Here is a 19,656-nt window from a genome sequence, read left to right on the forward strand (position 1 = left end):
ATCTATTCTTTTTTCTTTCCTCTTTTTCATGCCAGTCCCTGGCCTTACACCATCTTCCAGCGCGGTTTTGATCTTGTGATGGGAGAACAACCCTCTGATCGCATTTTCAGGTAAGGAGAACGTCACAAAACTTTGTTTTATCTGACTGCATTTTCTGTGGTGCTGCAGTCAAATAACTTGTTAGAATTCAGGTACAATAGCTTTGATTGTGTATCTCCCTTATGATTAGGGGAGGATTTTGAGCTCCGGCTGCAGAATACCTTCTAACTCTGTCGGTTTTAAATGCACTATGAAAGGGAGCAAGAGGTTTGATTTTCAGATGGGAGAAACATCACATAAGCTGTTTGCTCTGCTGTTGAGAATTGATTTTTAAAACAATCTTAATGCTACACATTCATGACATTGATTGGAAAAGTTAATTTAGTTGACCACTTCAGACAAGGTCTGAATTAATGCTTGATGCATATTTACCCTGCTGCTAAAAAATCACTTTAAAAAGGTTACAACGGAACAATGGCTGATGTTTCATTTGAATTGAAATTGAAAACACTGAACAAGTCAAGTGTGTGACAGAACAGTTTCTGTCCATGCTGACTCCATATTGCTTCTCAGGTCCATAAGTTCATAGTGTTTTGGGTTTTTTTGTAATTTTACGCCACCATTACAGAGTGGATCTTAAATCAAACCAAGAAGATGTGATTGAAGTGCAGACTTTGAGCTTTAGTTTAACAAAATTATTGCATCAACTGTTAAAGATTTTTATTTTATAAATTGTCTCCATTCATACAGGCTCAAGTTGTCAGGGCTCTGTGTGCGGGCAGGTAGAAATGTGGATCCAAATGCAGGACTCCGAGACGAAATGTAACTAAAACCACAGCTTTTATTGCTGGCATGAAACAAAAACCCAAACCAAACCATGAAACCAAGCAGGCACACACAGGCAGGGTCTGAGGGTACAACGCGACACCGAGCATGGGAAAACACAGGGCTTAAATACACAGGGTAGTAATGAGGGAATGGGCCACAGAAGGGAGACACAGCTGGGGGAGATCAGGGCTAACGAGACGGGGGAAACAAAGCTGCACACACTAACATAAGACAAAGACTTTCACAATAAAACAGGAAACATGAATCACAACTCAGAGACACGGACTCAACACAGAGACAGAAAATGACACATGGAACTGAACTATACATGAAACCACAATTCCTAAAACATGGATAACAGATACATGAAACTCAAATAATAATCATCACAACCACAACAAGAGAACAAGAAAACAATCCATGATGCAAAATTACACCAAAACATAATAAACTCAAAATACGAACCATGACACAAGTGTAATTAGACAGTTGACTGTAAAGCGGTTTTGCAGCCATGTTGATTTGATCCCATCGTGTTGAACTCGTGGCATGTGGTAGCTTTTCACTGCAACTCTCGCTATTATACTCAAGAACAGGAAGGCCAGGTGACATTTGGGCTGAAAATCCTAGAGAAACATTGTCTGTTGCAGTGTTATGGCGTGGACACTGTTGTGGAAGTTTTCCATTTAATAAAGCCTGCAGACAAGCGGTGAGCGGTAGCTAGCATGTTTTAATCAAAAACAAACAATCTGCTGTGGTGCTAAATGACAAATATTGTTATTTTCCAAATACTTATGGGACTTTTGTAAATACCTTGCTATTTCTTCAGCAATTCTGCACTGATGAGCAACAAAGAGCAATAAAGAGTCTAAAAACAACACAAAAGACCTGAAAGACAAATTCGAGCATGCAGGATATTCACCTTTTATTTAGCATATATGACAGCACAAACTGCTAAGACAAATGACTTGCTAAGCACCAAACATATTTCCAAGTTACTAAAGAATCAGATATAGTTCACAGATGTCGGTTCAGATTGAATGAGCCCTGAAAAGCAAGTGAATGCTGGCCTTTTGTCAGATAAAGGTAGCTAATTTACAGCTGCTGTTATAAATTATTATGCTTTTAAGAACAGATGAATGTTACAAACACAGCGTTACAATATATATTTAATCTTTTCCCTTGTGTCTTATGACAGAGATCGTTGCTTTAGGCTTTTGCCTTGAAGAGAACATATAGCTGAGAGAAAATCATCAACATTCACAACAACACATCAGGGTATCGGGCCACTTGTCTGAGACCGAGGTATCTAACAATATTCTCAACTGCTTTTCTTGCCAAGTTCTCCGACTTGAGAAAGAGCAGATCTAAGAAGGAATGTGCCACTGCCTTCATTACAAGTTTCTGACTCCTTTCATGACAGCACAGCAGCAACAACAAGTTTGTGTGACTGCACAGTTGACGTGAACCGTTCTTATCATTGTTAGCATTGTCCCTATGCTGGGACACACATTCGACACACATTCGAAGCTGGAATGCTTTGATGCATTTCCTTGCCTGCCAGCATGCTTTCTGCAGCAGGCTCCCCACCTTTATTACAACAATAGTTTAAAATCTCGTTGTCCTCTGGCGCCTTCAACACAGCCATCCATCCTAATTTAAACATTTTTAGCTTTAAACTTCCTCAAACGTCCCTGTTTGCTCCACACATTAGAAGAGACCTTGAATTTTGAGCAAGCACTCGCTGACCTGCGAAGCCGTCCTCTTGTTTCTTTGAACAGATATTACTGTTCAACACAAAAGCTAATTAGCTGAGTGAAATTGAAGCGCTATAGAGAGTAAAGCAAAGGAAACCCAACAACACAAACAAAATTCTTGCGTGTTGGAGGAGCTAAATGGTGAGAGTCAGCATTCGCAAACAGTGTTTCCTATTTGCACAGTATTAACCGCAGGGAGTTCCTCTGCGGACTGCAAACATGTTTTCCACTCAACAACCGTTTCCTCTCGGGGCCTCTTAGTGTTTTCCACCACCACTTTCTCTTAGGTTGGACCAAATAAGTCGTACAGTAGCACACAAGTCCCCAGTTGTCCATTATGAAGCTGCGCTCATTAAGTGGCTGCTAATTTGTCCTGCGGTCACCCATATACGTCATACCGCATCACAGGGAATTTCAGCACTCCTGCTATACACAGTCCCGCAGGAGAAATGTGAGGTAGCAACAGCGCAACAGTGTCTTGAAGCAATATGGAAATATTAGTATTTTAATGGACTTCCATGTTATACTAACTTGCTACAGCCAAGTGTTTTGCAGTAAACAGGCAACAACACTTTGATCCACTCGAATCTTTTAAACTTTGGAACAAAGGGAGTAATTGGGTGGATATAATGAAGTGTTCCATTTCTATAGTGATTTAATCCTTCGCTTCTAAAAGCGACTGGTAATGCATGCAGCACCCACAATTCACTGCCCTTTTCTTTATGCTACGTTAGCATTTTATTAAATGCAAATTGAACAATTGTAAATGAGGAAATATGTTTAGTCTGCAGAAAAATGCCTGTTAACTATTTAATCAACAAGTCCCCCCTTTTTGTATTACAAGTATCCATGAATTATTCATCAGCACTAATAATGCATTTGATGTTAATCAGCATGCGCTGTTTAACTAAAACTTGAAGCATTACATTTCATCTGCAGAGTGTTTAAAGACTGATGATGTCCATTGACTCACAAATAAAGAATTGTTTTAAAGCCCTTGTTCCAACCATCTGTTGTTTACAGATTTATGGCCCTGTTTTGTCTTGGGGGAAACTCTTATGGGCCCTTTTTTGCCCGGGTGCCTCATTTGCTATGCAGTCTGTCCATTAACTCGGTGCCCTTCTGCTCAAGTCAGAGTTATGCAAAAAGGATAACTTAGCTGAAAGGTAAAATAAATAACCTGTAACAAACACGATGCCATTAGTCAGAAACACTGACTGGTGGATTTCCAAGGTTTGTGAGAAATGCCCTGATGATGATGATGATGATACGAAGGTTAATGCAATTTGCCTTTGAGACTTCAAACTTGGGAACAAGTTTGACAACTCAGCATTAATAAGACATGCAGGGTTTAATGGGAGTCGTTTAAAAGTTCAGGGTCTGAAGTTTTAATCGTCCACTGAAAGTCTTTAGACACTGCATTTTCAGTTTGGGGCATTCTCCTCTGTTTCGTGTTTCCTTTAAGTTCCTCAACTTTAAAGTTGTGCAGTAATAAGTCACTGGGATAACCATTATATCCTCGATGTCTCTATTTAATCTTTAGTTTTCTATTCAGATTTTAATAAACCAACACAGCCCTCACTTCTGCAGTTCTTTTTAACTTTTTGTGCCTTTATACTTTTAACATTCACTAACTTTTTGATGCAGAACCTAAAAGACTACTGCTGCATCGAGTTCAGCCTAACCATGTAAATAAAAATTACAACCTTTTTTTCTGCTTAATGGTAAAAAAAAAAAACAGCAAGAACCCAAATAAAAATATAAAGAATCACTTGACAATTCCAAAAATGACCACATAAGCTGTGTGTTAAGCTTTTAAACATTAGACAATAAACATGTCAGTAAAGACATATATAACTGGAATATTACTATTAAAAGTATAAAACCATGTTATTATCGCCTAATGTAGATGTCATGGTTTGCCAAGCGTGTAGATTAGAAAGGAGCCAAACGCAGACAATGGAGATGAATGTGGATGTTAACAGAGAATGAGCCTTTATTTATGGCTGAGCAGATGTTACAAATAAACGGCAAGGAAAACTAGAAAAGAACAAACAAAACCTATACTGGGAAAACTAGCCTGAAGCCTGAGGCATGGAGGGAATGACACACAGCAGCGATGCAGCAATGCAGACGATCCGACGACGCGCAAAGAGGGAAACGAGGAACCGGAGGGAGACACAGCGAGGGGAGCAAAAGTAGACACTCTGACATAGCACAAAGACTATCAAAGTAAAACAGGAAATACGACACGTATGTACAGTCACAGAGACACAAGACCAGGACGCAGAGGCACAGACTGGACGCTGAACAGAGGGAGCACAGAATCCAAACCTAAGAACAAAACTCTTAAGAAGAATTAAACACCAGATAATAATAATCAAAACAGCACAACCAGAGAATCGGATCATAAACCATAATACACAATAATACCAAAACCCACGCAACTCAGAATGCTGGATCAAGCTGACCCAGAACCATGACTGTAGATCTTTAACTTCTTGATTTTGTTCTTTGCTTGGAAATAACAGTTCACTCAAATTCACTATTGGTGTTTGTGCTGCTGAAGTTTCATATACTGTAAATATTTATCCCTCAGTTGTTGTAAAAGTCACATTTGCAGGACTAGAAGCCTAAAACCAAATAACACCTTACAAATACGATCATACATGCAAAGTAAGGCTTGCACACCTTCGTAGACACAAATCAAAAAAGACATTGCAGTTGCCATTCATGAACTACTTAGTAATATGTTTAACTGTAGTAACCTTTCGCCATTCAACACTTCACAGAAACAGGATTTCAACTGCTGTCAGTTCAAATAACTCTCACGACTTTTAGTCACAATTCAAAAAAGTAGTATTCTCTACATTTGTTTTTCTATGTAAAGAAACAGCATTTATGAGATCATCATCATATTATTATTACTGTTATTATTATTTACTTTTATTATTCTTAGGTATTTTGTCTCATATATATGATTAGACCGCTGTTTTGCCAAAATTTGAAATAATGATGTCATTGTAAGTAGAACCTGTTACAGGGCAAAACCAACATGATGAACGCCGGCTAAATTCTGTTTTTGTTAACAAAATAAACCCATTTCAAAGGACACGCTGTGCTTGCTTGATAATTATCATAGGTGTAATGAAGAACACTAATCAGCTCTTCATCATTGCATCTGTTAATAGGCGGGATATATCAGGGAGCAAGTGAACATTTTGTTTCTTTGCAAACAGTTTCGCCTAGCAAAAGTCAGCAACTTCCAGCAGCCTCTCGCCAACTGGTTGGGTAATTTCCTAGCAGCTGGAAGTTGAAAGGGGCTGCCAACAGTCTCAAAGGCCTTAATGATCTATTTTCCCCCGAAAAGCCTAAACCTACAACCCTACCTTACACTCTCATCTACTTTTCTTGTCCTCTTGCAGATTCACGTACACCCTAGGAGAAGGGATGTGGCTGCCATTAAGTAAAAGCTTTGTCATCCCCCCTGCTGAGCTCGCCATCAACCCATCAGCCAAATGCAAGACAGACATGACAGTCATGGAGGATGCGGTAGATGTAAGGTGAGAGACATTTTCTGCACTGCACTTTTCTTCAGTGTTACTTTGGGAGTCATGACAGTCCAACTAAAAAGAAATAAAAGGAGTCATCGAGCAGTGAAGCAGGGTAGGATTTTGCTGACCGCTGCACCAAGCTGAAAAGTACCTGAAGGAGTTTCTTCTTAATGCTGCACTTGAAGGATTGCAAAGACTTTCTGTCGACTCTAGTAAAAACAGACTTTTATTATTATCTCTCATCAACTCTCTGACATGTTTTGTATCCTCACGTAATCAGCATTTGTTTTTATTCATTGCTGTTGCTGTGAGTTTTAATCAGGCCTCTGAGGATTTTGCCGAGGTGGTCGTGATTCAGAGGGCAATGCAATTCTGCAGTCTAACACAAAAACATTTATGAATAAAGGAAAAAATGCCAGAGTTTAAAAAGAAAGAATTGCTTGGCAGTTCAAAGCCACTGAGAGCGTTTGAATTGTTAAATGGTTCATAAGTCCAAAGAAAATCTACTCTGTGTGCAGTGACTGTGGGCTGCAGAGAGAGCTGTAAATGAGCCAAAACAGTGCTGCAGAGTTAAACCGGGCTCAACTGATGACATGTATTACACAGTGGAAGCAATGCCCCTGAGCATTCTCTTTATGTCTAATGAGAAATGGACAGACATGCTACTTGGGGTTGGGGGTTAAATCGAGAACATACCCACCCAACCCATAAAAGGTGATTTTTAAGGTAGTGCTGAAGAATTTGTGTTATTTCGACAGTCACTGACACGGCAAGCAGGAAACATGTCTCACTGGCTTGTTATCTTGACCATCTACAACAGCTGTGGATTAACAACCACGATGATCCTACTCTGGTCCAGATCACTGGAGATGTGTGCAGCAATGTAATCTGTCCGGGACACAAAGCAAAAACCAAATCATTGGATCCAGTATATGCTCTAGCTAGCTTTTAGCAAGTTAGCTAGTGGTGCAAATGAGCACAGACACATGAGCGTGTCTGAAAGAGCTCTCTCTCAGAGTGTGGTTTGTGCTTCACTTAAAAATCACATTAACTTCCAGACTGATGGAATAAGATGGATAAGAAAATATCTCAATGTTTATTTAAAATATGCTTTTATTTTGTGTGTAGTGTAGGTTGGGTACTGTTCTGTTCAAAAATGCTTACTGGCAAACAGATTTTCACTGGAGACATGGGACGGGTGTGTGCAGTCATTCTGCGCTTTTTATAGGCAACTTTGGGGTGGAGCTAAAGGTAACCATGCTGGATCAGAGGTTTAGTCCAGAAAGAGATGTCTACATAACAAGGAAGCCATGTGTTTATAAAAAACAGAAGTTAGACTCCTATAATAAAATAAATATAGTGGAGCAGACTATTTCTGTTATAGTCTGTGTTTCTAACTAATTAAAATAAATCCAATTATCAAATTTACATTTTTCCGTATGCCTGAGCCTTCAGCGTTTATGTTTATGCTTCATTGACCAGCCAAAATACGAGGCTCTCTGTTCAACACGTTCTCATCCCAAAACGTGACAAATCGTCGGTATGTTACGCAGTGGGAATGAGAATGCTCTATATGATCAGTTATGTCCCATTTAATTACATTTATTTAAGTTACTTAAATTAGTCAGGGGTATGCTCAAATATGACCAGTACAGGGCAGAATTTCACAGCATCTTTCAGTATCTAGTGAACTCTTTTGGTCATTTCTTTGTTTGATTTAGTTTTTTGGTGGATAAATAAGGAACCTGAGAAAAGTTTCCACCAGTGTCCTGAAGTTAGTGACCTTTGGTGCTCTGTTTTGTCCAGATAAAATTTATTGTGCATTGAAGACCCCAACATAACACATCCTCTTCTCTGAAAATGAAAACCACTAAAACTTTTAAATGTTCAAAATTATTTCAGATTAATTTTCTGAGAGTCGTAATTGTGTGAAGAACAGAGCAGCACCGATTAGTCTGGTAATTTCAGAGCAGTTAATGGCAACGAAAAATCTTTTCTGCTGGAACACTTGTTTTGTTTTTAATTATTTAACGTGTTTTCCAGAGAAAGAAAGAAAGTGAGAGACAGAAAGAGACAGTAGTACAAGCAGTGCTTGTCATAAGTGATATATTATGGATGAGCCCTTTAGATTCACACTTTACATTCCAAAACAAAAACACAGTAACCTTTTTGCACGTGTCTGAAGTCTAAATATTTACTCTAAAAGATCCCTGGTCCTCTTAGACATATGACACAAAGACAAGAGTTTAGGTAATAATATATTTTTAATTCTTTTGGTGCACGGATAAAAAATATCCACATAAGACTGAATCAACAGTAATATCAACAGTATTACTGATCAGGTTTCTGTAAGATCATCTCTGTAGACCTCGAGCATAAAGACTGCTGCTCACTTCTACTTGAAGGACAGACCAGTAATTAGTTTGATGCAGAACCGACTTTGCTTGTTGGTGGAAAGCTTTAAGATTCACCCAGATTAACAGTTAACATGATTTATTATGTTTTAGAAAAAAATATGTCGGAACAGGATTAGTTTGTAGAGAAGAGGTCGGTCCTTTAGTGTCTGCTGAAACATTCAGTGTCAACAAGTTAGTGTGTAACAGTGTAAAGCGCTGCTCTGTTTTACTTATTTTCCCTGTGATATTATACCAGGTAAAGTTCGACTCACCAGGTGATTATCAGCATTTTTGTGAAGCCTCATAAACACAGAGGGAGCTTTTTTTTATATTTGAATCCCAAAGAGTTCAGAAATGTAAAGAAAAACTGATTAATTTCATTCATGAAAACACCTCCAGACATGTTTCTGTGTATCATAGTTATAGGGTACATTTGTTATTGATTGCATAAAATATCAACTCATTATTGATAAACAGGGCCAACTAGATTTCGGCATAAAATAAAATTGTGGCTGGATATGAAGGGTGTTCATCTAAGATGACAGGGATTATGGATTAGCCCTCAGGTGATTTAGTCATCTGATATACTGCTCTTAAATTAATGAGACATCCACGAAGGCAGCTGCCCACCTGATGACCCATGCTGAATGAATGATGTGTCATCTGTGATCGCTGTCAAGCCACTTCCTAAAGGAAAAGAAAATCACAAAGGTGTCAATCTGGAGTTAAAACAGAAGATGTCAGTAGATTTTATTCTGCGAGGACCATGAATGCCTGAACTGAATCGCTTTGCAGTTTAACAGCAGTTGTTTCAGTTACCTTCTGGATCAAAGTGGTTGAGCAGCAGGCTGAATGGCAGGAAGACAGATAGAAATTGACACCCCTGGGCTACTCTACTGTCACTAAAAAGAATACAGTGAAAAAGTTTGGCTTCTGCGTTCCTATACATGTGAATGGAAAACCATACATCTGTCAAACAGTAAGAGAATAACAACTTTAGATGACAGAAGACGATGTGACGGCCATTTATAACACAATCCTTACTTGCATGAGTTGGTCTATAGTGCTCTTTGTCAAATGCAGTGTCATTTTTTTAGCCTGAAATTGAATGACTTTGATTCAAAATACACAAAATTTAAAATATTTACCACATTTAAACATGATTAACTGTGAAGCTCTACATGTAGATGTTTTATGGGACAGTGGTGACAGAGTTGAAGGGACCCTTGACACTGTCACAAGAACAACATTTGTCAGATTCCCACTAAAGCAGGCAATGACCTGGGGGACACCAAGGTGTTCCCAAGACAACGGGCATATATAAACTCTCCGGGCTGCCATGGGCCACCTCTGGGGTCTCCCTCTGTGGTCCTGGTAGGACATGCCCAAAAGACCTCACTTGCCTGATGTGGGAATGGGGAAAGGCCATTTATTAAATCTGTCAGCCACTGAGGTTGATGAATTTTCACGCTTAGTGATTTCTTTTTTAAATAGAAGCAAAGTCATTTGACTTGGTTCATTATACTGATGTGGCTCTGAGAGGATTGTTGTGATTATTTATCATATTGTTTCAATGAATTTCACACTGAACAAGAAAAAGGATTAATTATCGGGAGAAAATATTTGGGTGTTTGTTGCAGGCATACAAAACCAATTTGATGAAAGCGACGTATAGACACATACGAATGTAAGACTCCAGCTGTGAGTGTTTTACTAACTAAAAGTGCTGCCTGAGCCACAGCTGGTTGAAAGGATTAGTTATCAGAACAGGAAGTGGACATATGTATATTTTTAGCTTGTTACTGACAGAAATGATGATATGATGTCGGAGTTCAGTGTTGTTTAGTGTTAGACTTTATTGTCAGCGCTGGAAGCAGCATCTATATGCAGTGAGATGAAATGCAGAAATGTGGGGGACACAGTATTCCTGCATTTCTTTGGCACTTTGAGAAGTACTTTCAGAAGTATTTTACACAGTTGTTTGTTTAAAAGTTTTTTTTAAATGCCTGAAAAATATGGATAAAGAGAAGAATAAGGTGCAGAGATGTAGGTATAGAGCTCAGAAATTCTGTCACCAGGTTACTCTGAGTATTTTTCATTTAAAGCAATATTGTAGGAACCACCATTTCTCATCAAATTGGCTGCGGTAGCAGAAACTATGGGAAGGTTTTGTACACCGCTGAACACCTCTAAGGAATTATTTGTCACCAGCTCAGCAGTTATCTTTCTTCATTCAGCCGCTCACATTTACAATTAATGTATTCATGTTTAGCCTCTTTACGTCCCTTTGCTATGTTTACATTCTTTAATTGTATCTCACTCTTCAGCATTTCATTTTCATTTGGCAGTTTATTGCTGTGTAAATGTGTCATTTCTCTGATCCGATGAAGGCTCCTCTCAGCTTCCCCAGACGCCAAGGGAACAATGTTAGCACCTTCTTGAACATGGTCAAAGGAGCTTGCAAAGAAAAGCGTCTGGACTTCTTTAAGTTGCTTGAAGACGTTTCACCTCTCATCTGAGAAGCTTCTTCAGTTCTAAGGTCAAATGGTGGAGAGTCCCAGATTTAAACCTAGTGGGAGTTTCCCCCCACAGAGGGACAAAAGGACCCCCTGATGATCCTCTAATCGCCTGAGCCAAGGTGTGAAACTGGGTGTGGGTCCCAATCAGCCAGAGTTTCGGGTGGGTTCGTTGTGAAACCTGGCCCCACCTTATCATGCGAATTCCTGAGGTCAGCTGGCCCAGGATGTGAGTGGGCGTTAAGGCGTCTGGGAAGGGAACTCAAAACTGGATTATAGATGACAGAGAGTTGGTGTCGTAAACCACCGCCTCTGTTCAAAGATGGTCGCTCACAGTGGACATAGATGGCTTCTTTCACTCCTCTTTCAAACCATCTGTCCTCTCTGTCCAAAACGTGAACATTGGCATCCTCAAAGAGTGTCCTTTATCCTTAAGATGCAGATGGACTGCTGAGTCTTGTCCTGTGGAGGTGGCTCTTCTGTGTTGTGCCATGCGCTTGTGAAGTGGCTGTTTGGTCTCTCCAATGTAGAGGTCTGAGCATTCCTCGCTGCACTGTACAGCATACACCACGTTGTTAAGTTTGTGTTTTGGCGTTTTGTCTTTCGGGTGAACCAGTTTCTGTCTGAGCGTGTTGCTGGGTCTGAAATACACTGGGATGTCATGCTTGGAGAAAACTCTCCTGAGTTTCTCTGATACACCGGCTACATAGGGGATGACAATGTTGTTGCGTCTGTCTTTCTAATCCTCCCTCGCTGGTGTCTGGTCTTCTTTTCTGTGCCTCTTTGCTGACTTTAAGAACGCCCATTTAGGATAGCGTTTTGAGTGCTTCCTTTACATGTGTGTGTTCCTTCTTTTTCCTTCAGGCTTAGAGGGAACATGTTCTGCCCGGTGGTGTAGGGTCCTAATTACTCCAAGTTTGTGTTCCAGAGGGTGATGGGAGTCAAAGAGGAGGTACTGGTCTGTGTGTGTGGGCTTCCGATAAACTTCGATGTTGAGTTTGCCGTTCTCTTCAATGTGCACGGCGCAGTCCAGGAAAGGCAAACAGTTGTCCTTTGTGTCTTCCCTGGTGAACTTGATGTTTTTATCCACAGCGTTAATGTGCGCAGTGAAGGATTCCACTTCTTGTGTCTTGATTTTGACCCAGGTGTCGTCCACATATCTGTACCAGTGGCTGGGTACTCTTCCTTTGAAAGAGCCAAGAGCCTTCCTTTCCACTTCCTCCATGTAAAGGTTGGCTACAATAGGTGACACGGGGGAGCCCATGGCACAGCCATGTTTTTGTCTGTAAAAGCCTTCGTTGTATTTGAAATATGTAGTGGTGAGGCAGAGGTCTAACAGTGTGCAAACATGGCTGTGCCATGGGCTCCCCCGTGTCACCTATTGTAGCCAACCTTTACATGGAGGAAGTGGAAAGGAAGGCTCTTCACAGACTTCTTGAACATGCTGTTGCACTCTTTTGAACTGTGTTCAAACGTGTTTGATTATAAATTTGTCAATATGTCATGTTCATATTGATTAGCTGGCGTCATAATTAAAATGACTGGATGAAAAATCAGTAAGAATTTTGGAAATACTTTATTATTTATATGTGTTTGCATTGTTTTGAGATGTTATTCCCAAAAACGTATGTATTTCTATGTGTGTTGTATGAGAGCCAATCAGCTGTCATTGTAATTGTCACTGTATCAATGATATTAGGAAGTCATATTCAGAAAGACGCTATATTTTTCCTTTCATTTGTTGATGGTGAGTTTCACCTCCCTGTCTGAACAAAAATAAGTCCACTGCAGGGTATAACTTGGCATTTAATCACACATTTACTTATAACCGTTTCATTCATGTTAATGGTTCCAATAATTGAGGCTTACATTCAGTTTATATTTCAAAAGCAGGCAGCTGTCTCTATAAATATATGACATGTCCTTTGTGGTGGAATTAAGGCACGACAGGACCACAGATCCATGTTTTGAGCCATCTTTATTTAATATTTGCATCACACCACCACAACCCCACACCAACCCCTGAGTCCCCGTGTTTTAACACGGCGGGCGTGATTGCGGATGTCGTGCAGGTGCGTCCGCACGGCACCGCAGACCACGCCCCACCACGTCCTTGTTCAACGTTACCAGTGTGACTTTTTTGGTTTTTAAATCCAGTGTGTTTGTTACATAACGCAGAACTATTTCAGCAGAAGCTCTTAATAAAATCAGGATAATTAACTGTGTTTTAACCTGTTTGTTTTGCTTTTCTGGTGAGAATTTAAACAAGGTAAGCCATTCCAATGACTTAATAAAGCGATGGTGTTCTGACCGTAACATCACTTACGTCAGATAACCGTTTTAATTGTCTGTCGTCTGTCGTTCTAATTAGATAAGTGTGTTTGGATCCATTGTCAGTGCCAATTAAAAGATTATAATCTGATCTGAATCTGGAAAACTGTAATCCAACAGAAAAGCTGAAACTTTTAGGACTTCCTTCCCATCAAACACCACCTTGTTTTACAGAGAGAGATCTCGTGATCGTATTGTTCCATGTTTAATGCCTGGAGGGGATGACTCCTTTTTAATGTTGAGCACCAGAAACATTGCACATGGGATGTAATGAAACATGTAAAAGAGTTTAGGGAAAGTCATGAGTCTTACAAGTGTATCATTTGATGTGTTAGTTTTTGAGACCATCATTTTATTCCCCGATGAAAAACCTAAACAAATTGCATGTTTCGTTAATTAATTGAGAATTTTTCTTTAAAATAGTCTCCGCATGAAAGCTCGTAGCATGTTCCACTGTTGTACAACAAAATTGTGTAATACTGAAACCGTTTCCTGAAATAAAAAAGCCTTTAACATTTCTCCTGTGCTATCCTCACCCTAAATTCAGTTTGGCAGACATAGTTGGGCGAAAGCATTTCAGATAGTTGTAATCAGATCGTTCTTTCTTTAATCTAAATGTTTGTCCTGTCTGCATTAAATTGGTTTTGACATCCAAACGCCCAAATATTTCCTCCCAAATGGACATTATGATGATCATTCTTTCCAGCGCTTTGATACTTTGGGATATAATGAATGTTGTAGTAGCCTCAAAGACTCACCAACAAAGCTTTGAACCTTTTTTTCTTTTCTTGTGGGATGTTTAATGGTAAACACAGTAGTGTCACCCACAGTTTTTGGGTGTGATTTGACTTTAATTAGGGTTCTAAAATATCCTAGCATTCGAACTTGCAGTTAGTTTCATCATCTGCTGAAGCTCTCTTCAATAGGTTCCCTCTGAATAAATGACAATAAAGCAGTGGCCAATTATAATGGAAAAATTGGTTTGTAAGATAACATTAAGTTGAGTGTGAAAGGGAAGGAAACTCGCTTCCTTTTCTACCAGGGAATTTAGAGGGGAGTTAGGGAAGTTGAAAACTAAATATTTCTTTTAGTTCCACAGAAGTCATCAATTTCCCTGCTAAGCCAAGGTTCATGGCAAGGCTATTACACCAGTTCTTCTTTATCACCAGCAGCACTATTCCTCTGAAAAAATAGCTACTGATTTAGATTCTGTGAGGAAAAGCAGCAGTCCACTCTGCTTTGTTCTTCATCCTCAACCATCTCAAGTAGTTACACTTGTGCCCCTCTACTGGATGATCTGCTCATTGACCTTGCAAGAGGTTTACCGGCAAAAATAATAAATAAATAAATAAATAAATCGTAGTTACTCCGAGTGCTCTGAGCAAGGTTAAAGCAATGAATTCATGGTGTGTCTTATCTCACAAGTCTGCTATTTTGCATAACAACTGTGCTGTAAAAACTCATTGCTTTTCTCATGATGATTACACAGAATGAATTAAACATGCAGGTGTTTGTAATTCATGAAAGAAGATATCTCTTTATGAGAAAAATGAGAGCAGAGTGTCAGAACATGTCTCGCAAAGCAGACTGTTGAAGCACTGCTCTGACAGTTCCTCGTTTTCCTGCCAGACTGAAATGTGATCTAAAGAAATGTGATAACCTAATCAGTTCTAATGAGAGTGAATGGAACATTCCTGACATCGAGGCATCGCTAATTGGATGTTGAAGTGTTAGTTTGTTTGAAGTTAGCATTTCGTGCGCTTTTTAAAACAGTATTGATTCTTCAGAAGGATATTATAATAAATCCTTTAATTAAACAAACAGTCTCACTAAGATTGGGAACAATGTCCAAACAAAGCAAGGAAAAATACAGACAGGCACATTATACAGTACATGTTCAATAATCAGAGGTGGTAAAAGTACAGACATTTTTTAATTAAGTAGAAGTACAAATACCTGTTTTTAAAAATACTCCAAGTGAAGTTGAAGTACTAAATCTACTTCTTTATGCAAGTAAAAGTAAAAAAAACTACAGGCTTAGTTTTGTATCACAGTATGAAATTACATAATTTATCAAAACACATCTTGTGGAAATTCAGTATGTGATTATAAATGACAACAGTAGAAGTAAGCTTTAAATTTGCAGTTTATTGAGCGTCCTTTACCTTTTAATCTAACCTCTCTTCTTCCTTCTGTCCTCTCTGCCTCACGTCTTTCTCCATCTCTGAGTAAAGTTCTCACTGTGTCCAGCAGCTGGACCTTTAGCCGACCACACATGGCGCAAAAATAGTTTGTGTGCTGATGTTTGTTGGGCGAATAGAAACGTTGCATTTCTATATACCTGCCAATTTAAAAAGTGTCACTCTGTTTTATACTCACTCCTTTTCAGTCGCAATAGCTAGATGCTGAAGTACCGCGACACATGCACTCCTACTGTAACCTCCGAGTAGAAACGCGAGAAACCTAAAGTAACGAGCCTGTTTTAAAAATGTGAAGTTTCATTGTTTATGTGGCTTGGTTGATTTATCGATAGCAAAGACATTTTTCAGTTCAGTATGAACAAAAATGTCCACACTTACATAATAATTAATTTAATTATATGTAAATGTATTATGTTATGTAAAAGAGTGTAGTGAAAATACAATTGAATTGATTTGTATGCATTCAGTTTATACCAATTACATATTTCAGCTGCATTTTACTTTGTTTATTTCTTCATGTTTATTAAAAGTGAAGAATTTATTTATTTATTGTGCAGTTAGTGTTAAAAAAGTCCTCCAACCTTACATTGCAGACGCTGTCTTTAATGTAATCAAAGAGCAGAGGTAAGCAAGGAATCTGTAGAGGAGAGCTTTCTAAATTTGTATCATGTTCTGTTTTCAGGACGATTTCACTTTTTCATATAATGGTGAGTAAGAAAGAAACACCTGTGGTAAGCTCTTATGAGTCAAGAGGCTTCATTATGGTCGTATTGTAAAGATATGACTATAATGAAGCTTAGTCAAAACTGTGGATTGTACAGTGATCGTACAACTAATGAATGAGAAACAGGATCTGTTTCTATACAAACATCCAATGTGTGTCTTTCATTTTCTTCATAGGTGTTAGGGTTAGGTGGTAAGTGAATATGGACCATATGATGGTTTTTGTGAAGCTGTTAATACAATGCACATAGTTTTGGACTTGTGATTGTCTTAGAACCATTTAAAGGACTGCTCATCTACTAAAATGTCATTATCCACTGAATCATATGAGGTCTATGAAAAGTACAGTGCATTACTGGTAATTATGGAGAGCTGCAGTAATATAATTAAGCATATATGCTACAGCTCTGCTGGGAAAATATCTAAATTCTGACTGCTCTGGTTGTAAAATGTTATTTGATCCCAAATACAGTTTTAGATAATAATTTATTAGGGATTTTTGCTAGGTAAGGCCATTTTAAAAGGGATGGTAATTATTTAAGTCACTAGGATCGCCACCTCTGTGGAAGGGAACGCTAGATTAGATCGTCCTCACCCTAAAAAAATGTCCAGTTGTCCTTACAGCTTATCGATGTGGAATATTTGGTGCAGAACAAGCTGCCAGTCATATAAAAGATTGCTGACAGATCATTGACAGATGATATACCTATGGTGGGATGCCTGGGGAATGGAAGTGTACTGGTACTGATTTTCCAGAACAAGGCTGATATGCACAGTTGTAGTAACTAGAGAGGAATAAGTGAGCCACACCATGAGGCTGTGGGAAAGAGATGAAGCTGGGTTAAGAAGCAGGAGTATGGCTTCATGCTGAGGAAGAGGAGCTTTGCTGGAGAAGTACAGAGAAGGTCAGAAGCTACACTGTGTCTTTGTGGAGCCAGAGAAAGCATATGATAAGGTGCCAAGAGAGGAACTGTAGGACTGCATGAGGAAGTCAGGAGGAGCGATGAAGTATGTGAAGGTGGAGGACAATAACACAGCGATGAGGGGTGTGGTATGAGAGACAAAGGTTTCAAGCTGGCTGTGGGATTACATCAGGGTACAGCTCTGAACCACACCGTAAAAAAAAAATCCTAAAGAAACAGTAATATCCCGGCAGCTGGGGCGCCAGAATAATACCAGAAAATAGCTTTCACATGAAATACAGTTATTTTCAGTAATGACAATACAGTTTGTTGCCCTACTTTTACATGGGATTTTGCCTTTTTCAAGTGCTTTTAACTCATTCACTGCCATTGACGTCTATAGCTGTCAATTGCAGTGAATGAGTCAATGGGTTTAACTCATTCACTGCCAATGGCTGGCAGTGAATGAGTTAAACATTAAATTAGGAACATTTTAATGTGATTAAACAATGAAATTACCTATAAACAAGGTCAATGAATGCGGCAATATGAATAATAATACTTAAATGTACAGAAATATACAGTTAACAGTTGGTTTAAATAATAATGGATTGCATTCATGCAGCGCTTTTTGAGACCCTCAAAGCGCTTTACAATTCCCCTCTGGCCATCACCAGCAGGTGAAGTGTCTTGCCCAAGGACACAACGACCGAGAGTGTCTGAGCCGAGGCTCGAACCGGCAACCTTCTGATTACAATGCGAACCGCCAACTCTTGAGCCACGATCGCCCTAAATAACATTAATAATAATAATTATGTGATGTAAAAAAAGTTTATAAGAATCATTTCATATATTTTTCCATAGCATAACATTTGAATTCAACAGTTCAATCTTTCAAATAGAGCAGTAGAGAGTAGTGAAGAAGAGAGGGCAGACAGGGTGGAGTAGGTGAGAGGAGGGTCAGGGGTGATTTATGACAGAACAAACAGATTTACAGCAAAGGATGCTGAATGCTTGCTATCATGTATGACTTGGGGAAGGTGGTGGTTATAACAAAAAGACTGGAGGTGGAGATGCAGAGGGTCAGTGTGATGGAAGACGATGCTGGGGAAAGGGTGAGAAGGAGGCAACCCATAAAGGGAGCAGCCAGAAGAAGAAGATGGATGGTTATTGCAGCATGGTTAGTGATGTGAGCTCTGGCAATGAAAAAGGTACTATAACAGAGTTTTATTATTTAAAACAAAGTTCGGTTAAAAAAATCCTCATTAAAATCTTTAAATTCCTTTCCTTTATGAAATATCGTTGCTCTGGAAACTGCCTTTCTTACACATTTTGTTGGGCAGTAGCTCCTCATATCTTGAGGAAAAATTGGAGTAGTATTCAATTCAATTCAATGTTATTTGTACAGCACCAAATCACAACAACAGTTGCCTCAAGGTGCTTTATATTGTAAGGTAGCCTACCCTAACCCAGGCTCCGGGAGGGGCGGGGCCATCTGCTGCGACCGGTTGGCATGAGAGAAGGAAGACAGGATAAAGACATGCTGTGGAAGAGATCCAAAGATTACTAACAAGTATGATTCAATGCAGAGAGGCCTATTAAACATATTCAGTCAATGCATCATGGGAATCCCTCAGCAGTCCAGTTATGCTATTGCAGCATAACTAAGGGAGGATTCAGGGTCACCTGGTCCAGCCCTAACTATATGCTTTAGCAAAAAGGAAAGTTTGAAGCCTAATCTTGAAAGTAGAGATAGTGTCTGTCTCCTGAATCCAAACTGGAAGCTGGTTCCACAGAAGAGGGGCCTGAAAACTGAAGGCTCTGCCTCCCATTCTACTTTTAAATACTCTAGGAACAACAAGTAGGCCTGCAGAGCGAGAGCGAAGTGCTCTAATAGGGTGATATGGTACTACAAGGTCATTAAAACAAGAGTAGTAGACACTTAAATGCAATATTTCTTTAAAAGTTAGGCATAGTAGGTTTGTACTGTTTAGTCATGTTGGACTAGAGCTCAGTTGCTCAATTGATGCAAAGTTTGTGTAGTGCATCCAAGCTGTCAGAGAACCAGTCTAAGTTTAAGTCACGCAAAAAACCAACCTCAGAGATAACATGTGATGGAATTCATTTGGCAGCTGTTTCCAGGAAGCGTCCTAGAAAAGTGGCAGTTTGGCATTGTTATAAATTCAGTTCAGTCCTGAGCCAAAGTAACTTTATACATGTGTATGAAAGTAACTTTACCATTCATTAAAAAAAGTTAATTTAGAGTTGTAAAAACGCAGAACAGATGGCAGACAACCCAGCACTCACCCCCATCATCACTAAGTGCTTAGAGCAGCTGGTCCTAGCACACTTCAAATCCTGTCTCCCCCCCACCCTGGACCCCCACCAATTCGCATACCGCCAGAACAG

The 19,656-nt window shown here is 39.3% G+C and overlaps 1 protein-coding gene across 9 annotated transcripts in view; it reads left to right on the plus strand.

Moving 5' to 3' along the window:
- Nucleotides 1–19,656, plus strand: part of astn1 (astrotactin 1) — a 480,480-nt gene that overhangs the window by 192,923 nt on the left and 267,901 nt on the right. For all 9 annotated transcript variants that reach the window (XM_085253594.1, XM_085253595.1, XM_085253598.1 and 6 more), the window contains 2 exons: nt 36–110; nt 6,050–6,187. In XM_085253594.1, the coding sequence (XP_085109720.1) occupies nt 36–110; nt 6,050–6,187 (213 nt within the window). The remainder of the gene's footprint in view (nt 1–35; nt 111–6,049; nt 6,188–19,656) is intronic.

The sequence above is a fragment of the Mchenga conophoros genome, linkage group LG18, assembly GCF_057382185.1.
Source record: "Mchenga conophoros isolate Kocher_MC1m ecotype Shallow Benthic linkage group LG18, M_conophoros_male_GT1.1, whole genome shotgun sequence".
Taxonomy (NCBI): domain Eukaryota; kingdom Metazoa; phylum Chordata; class Actinopteri; order Cichliformes; family Cichlidae; genus Mchenga; species Mchenga conophoros.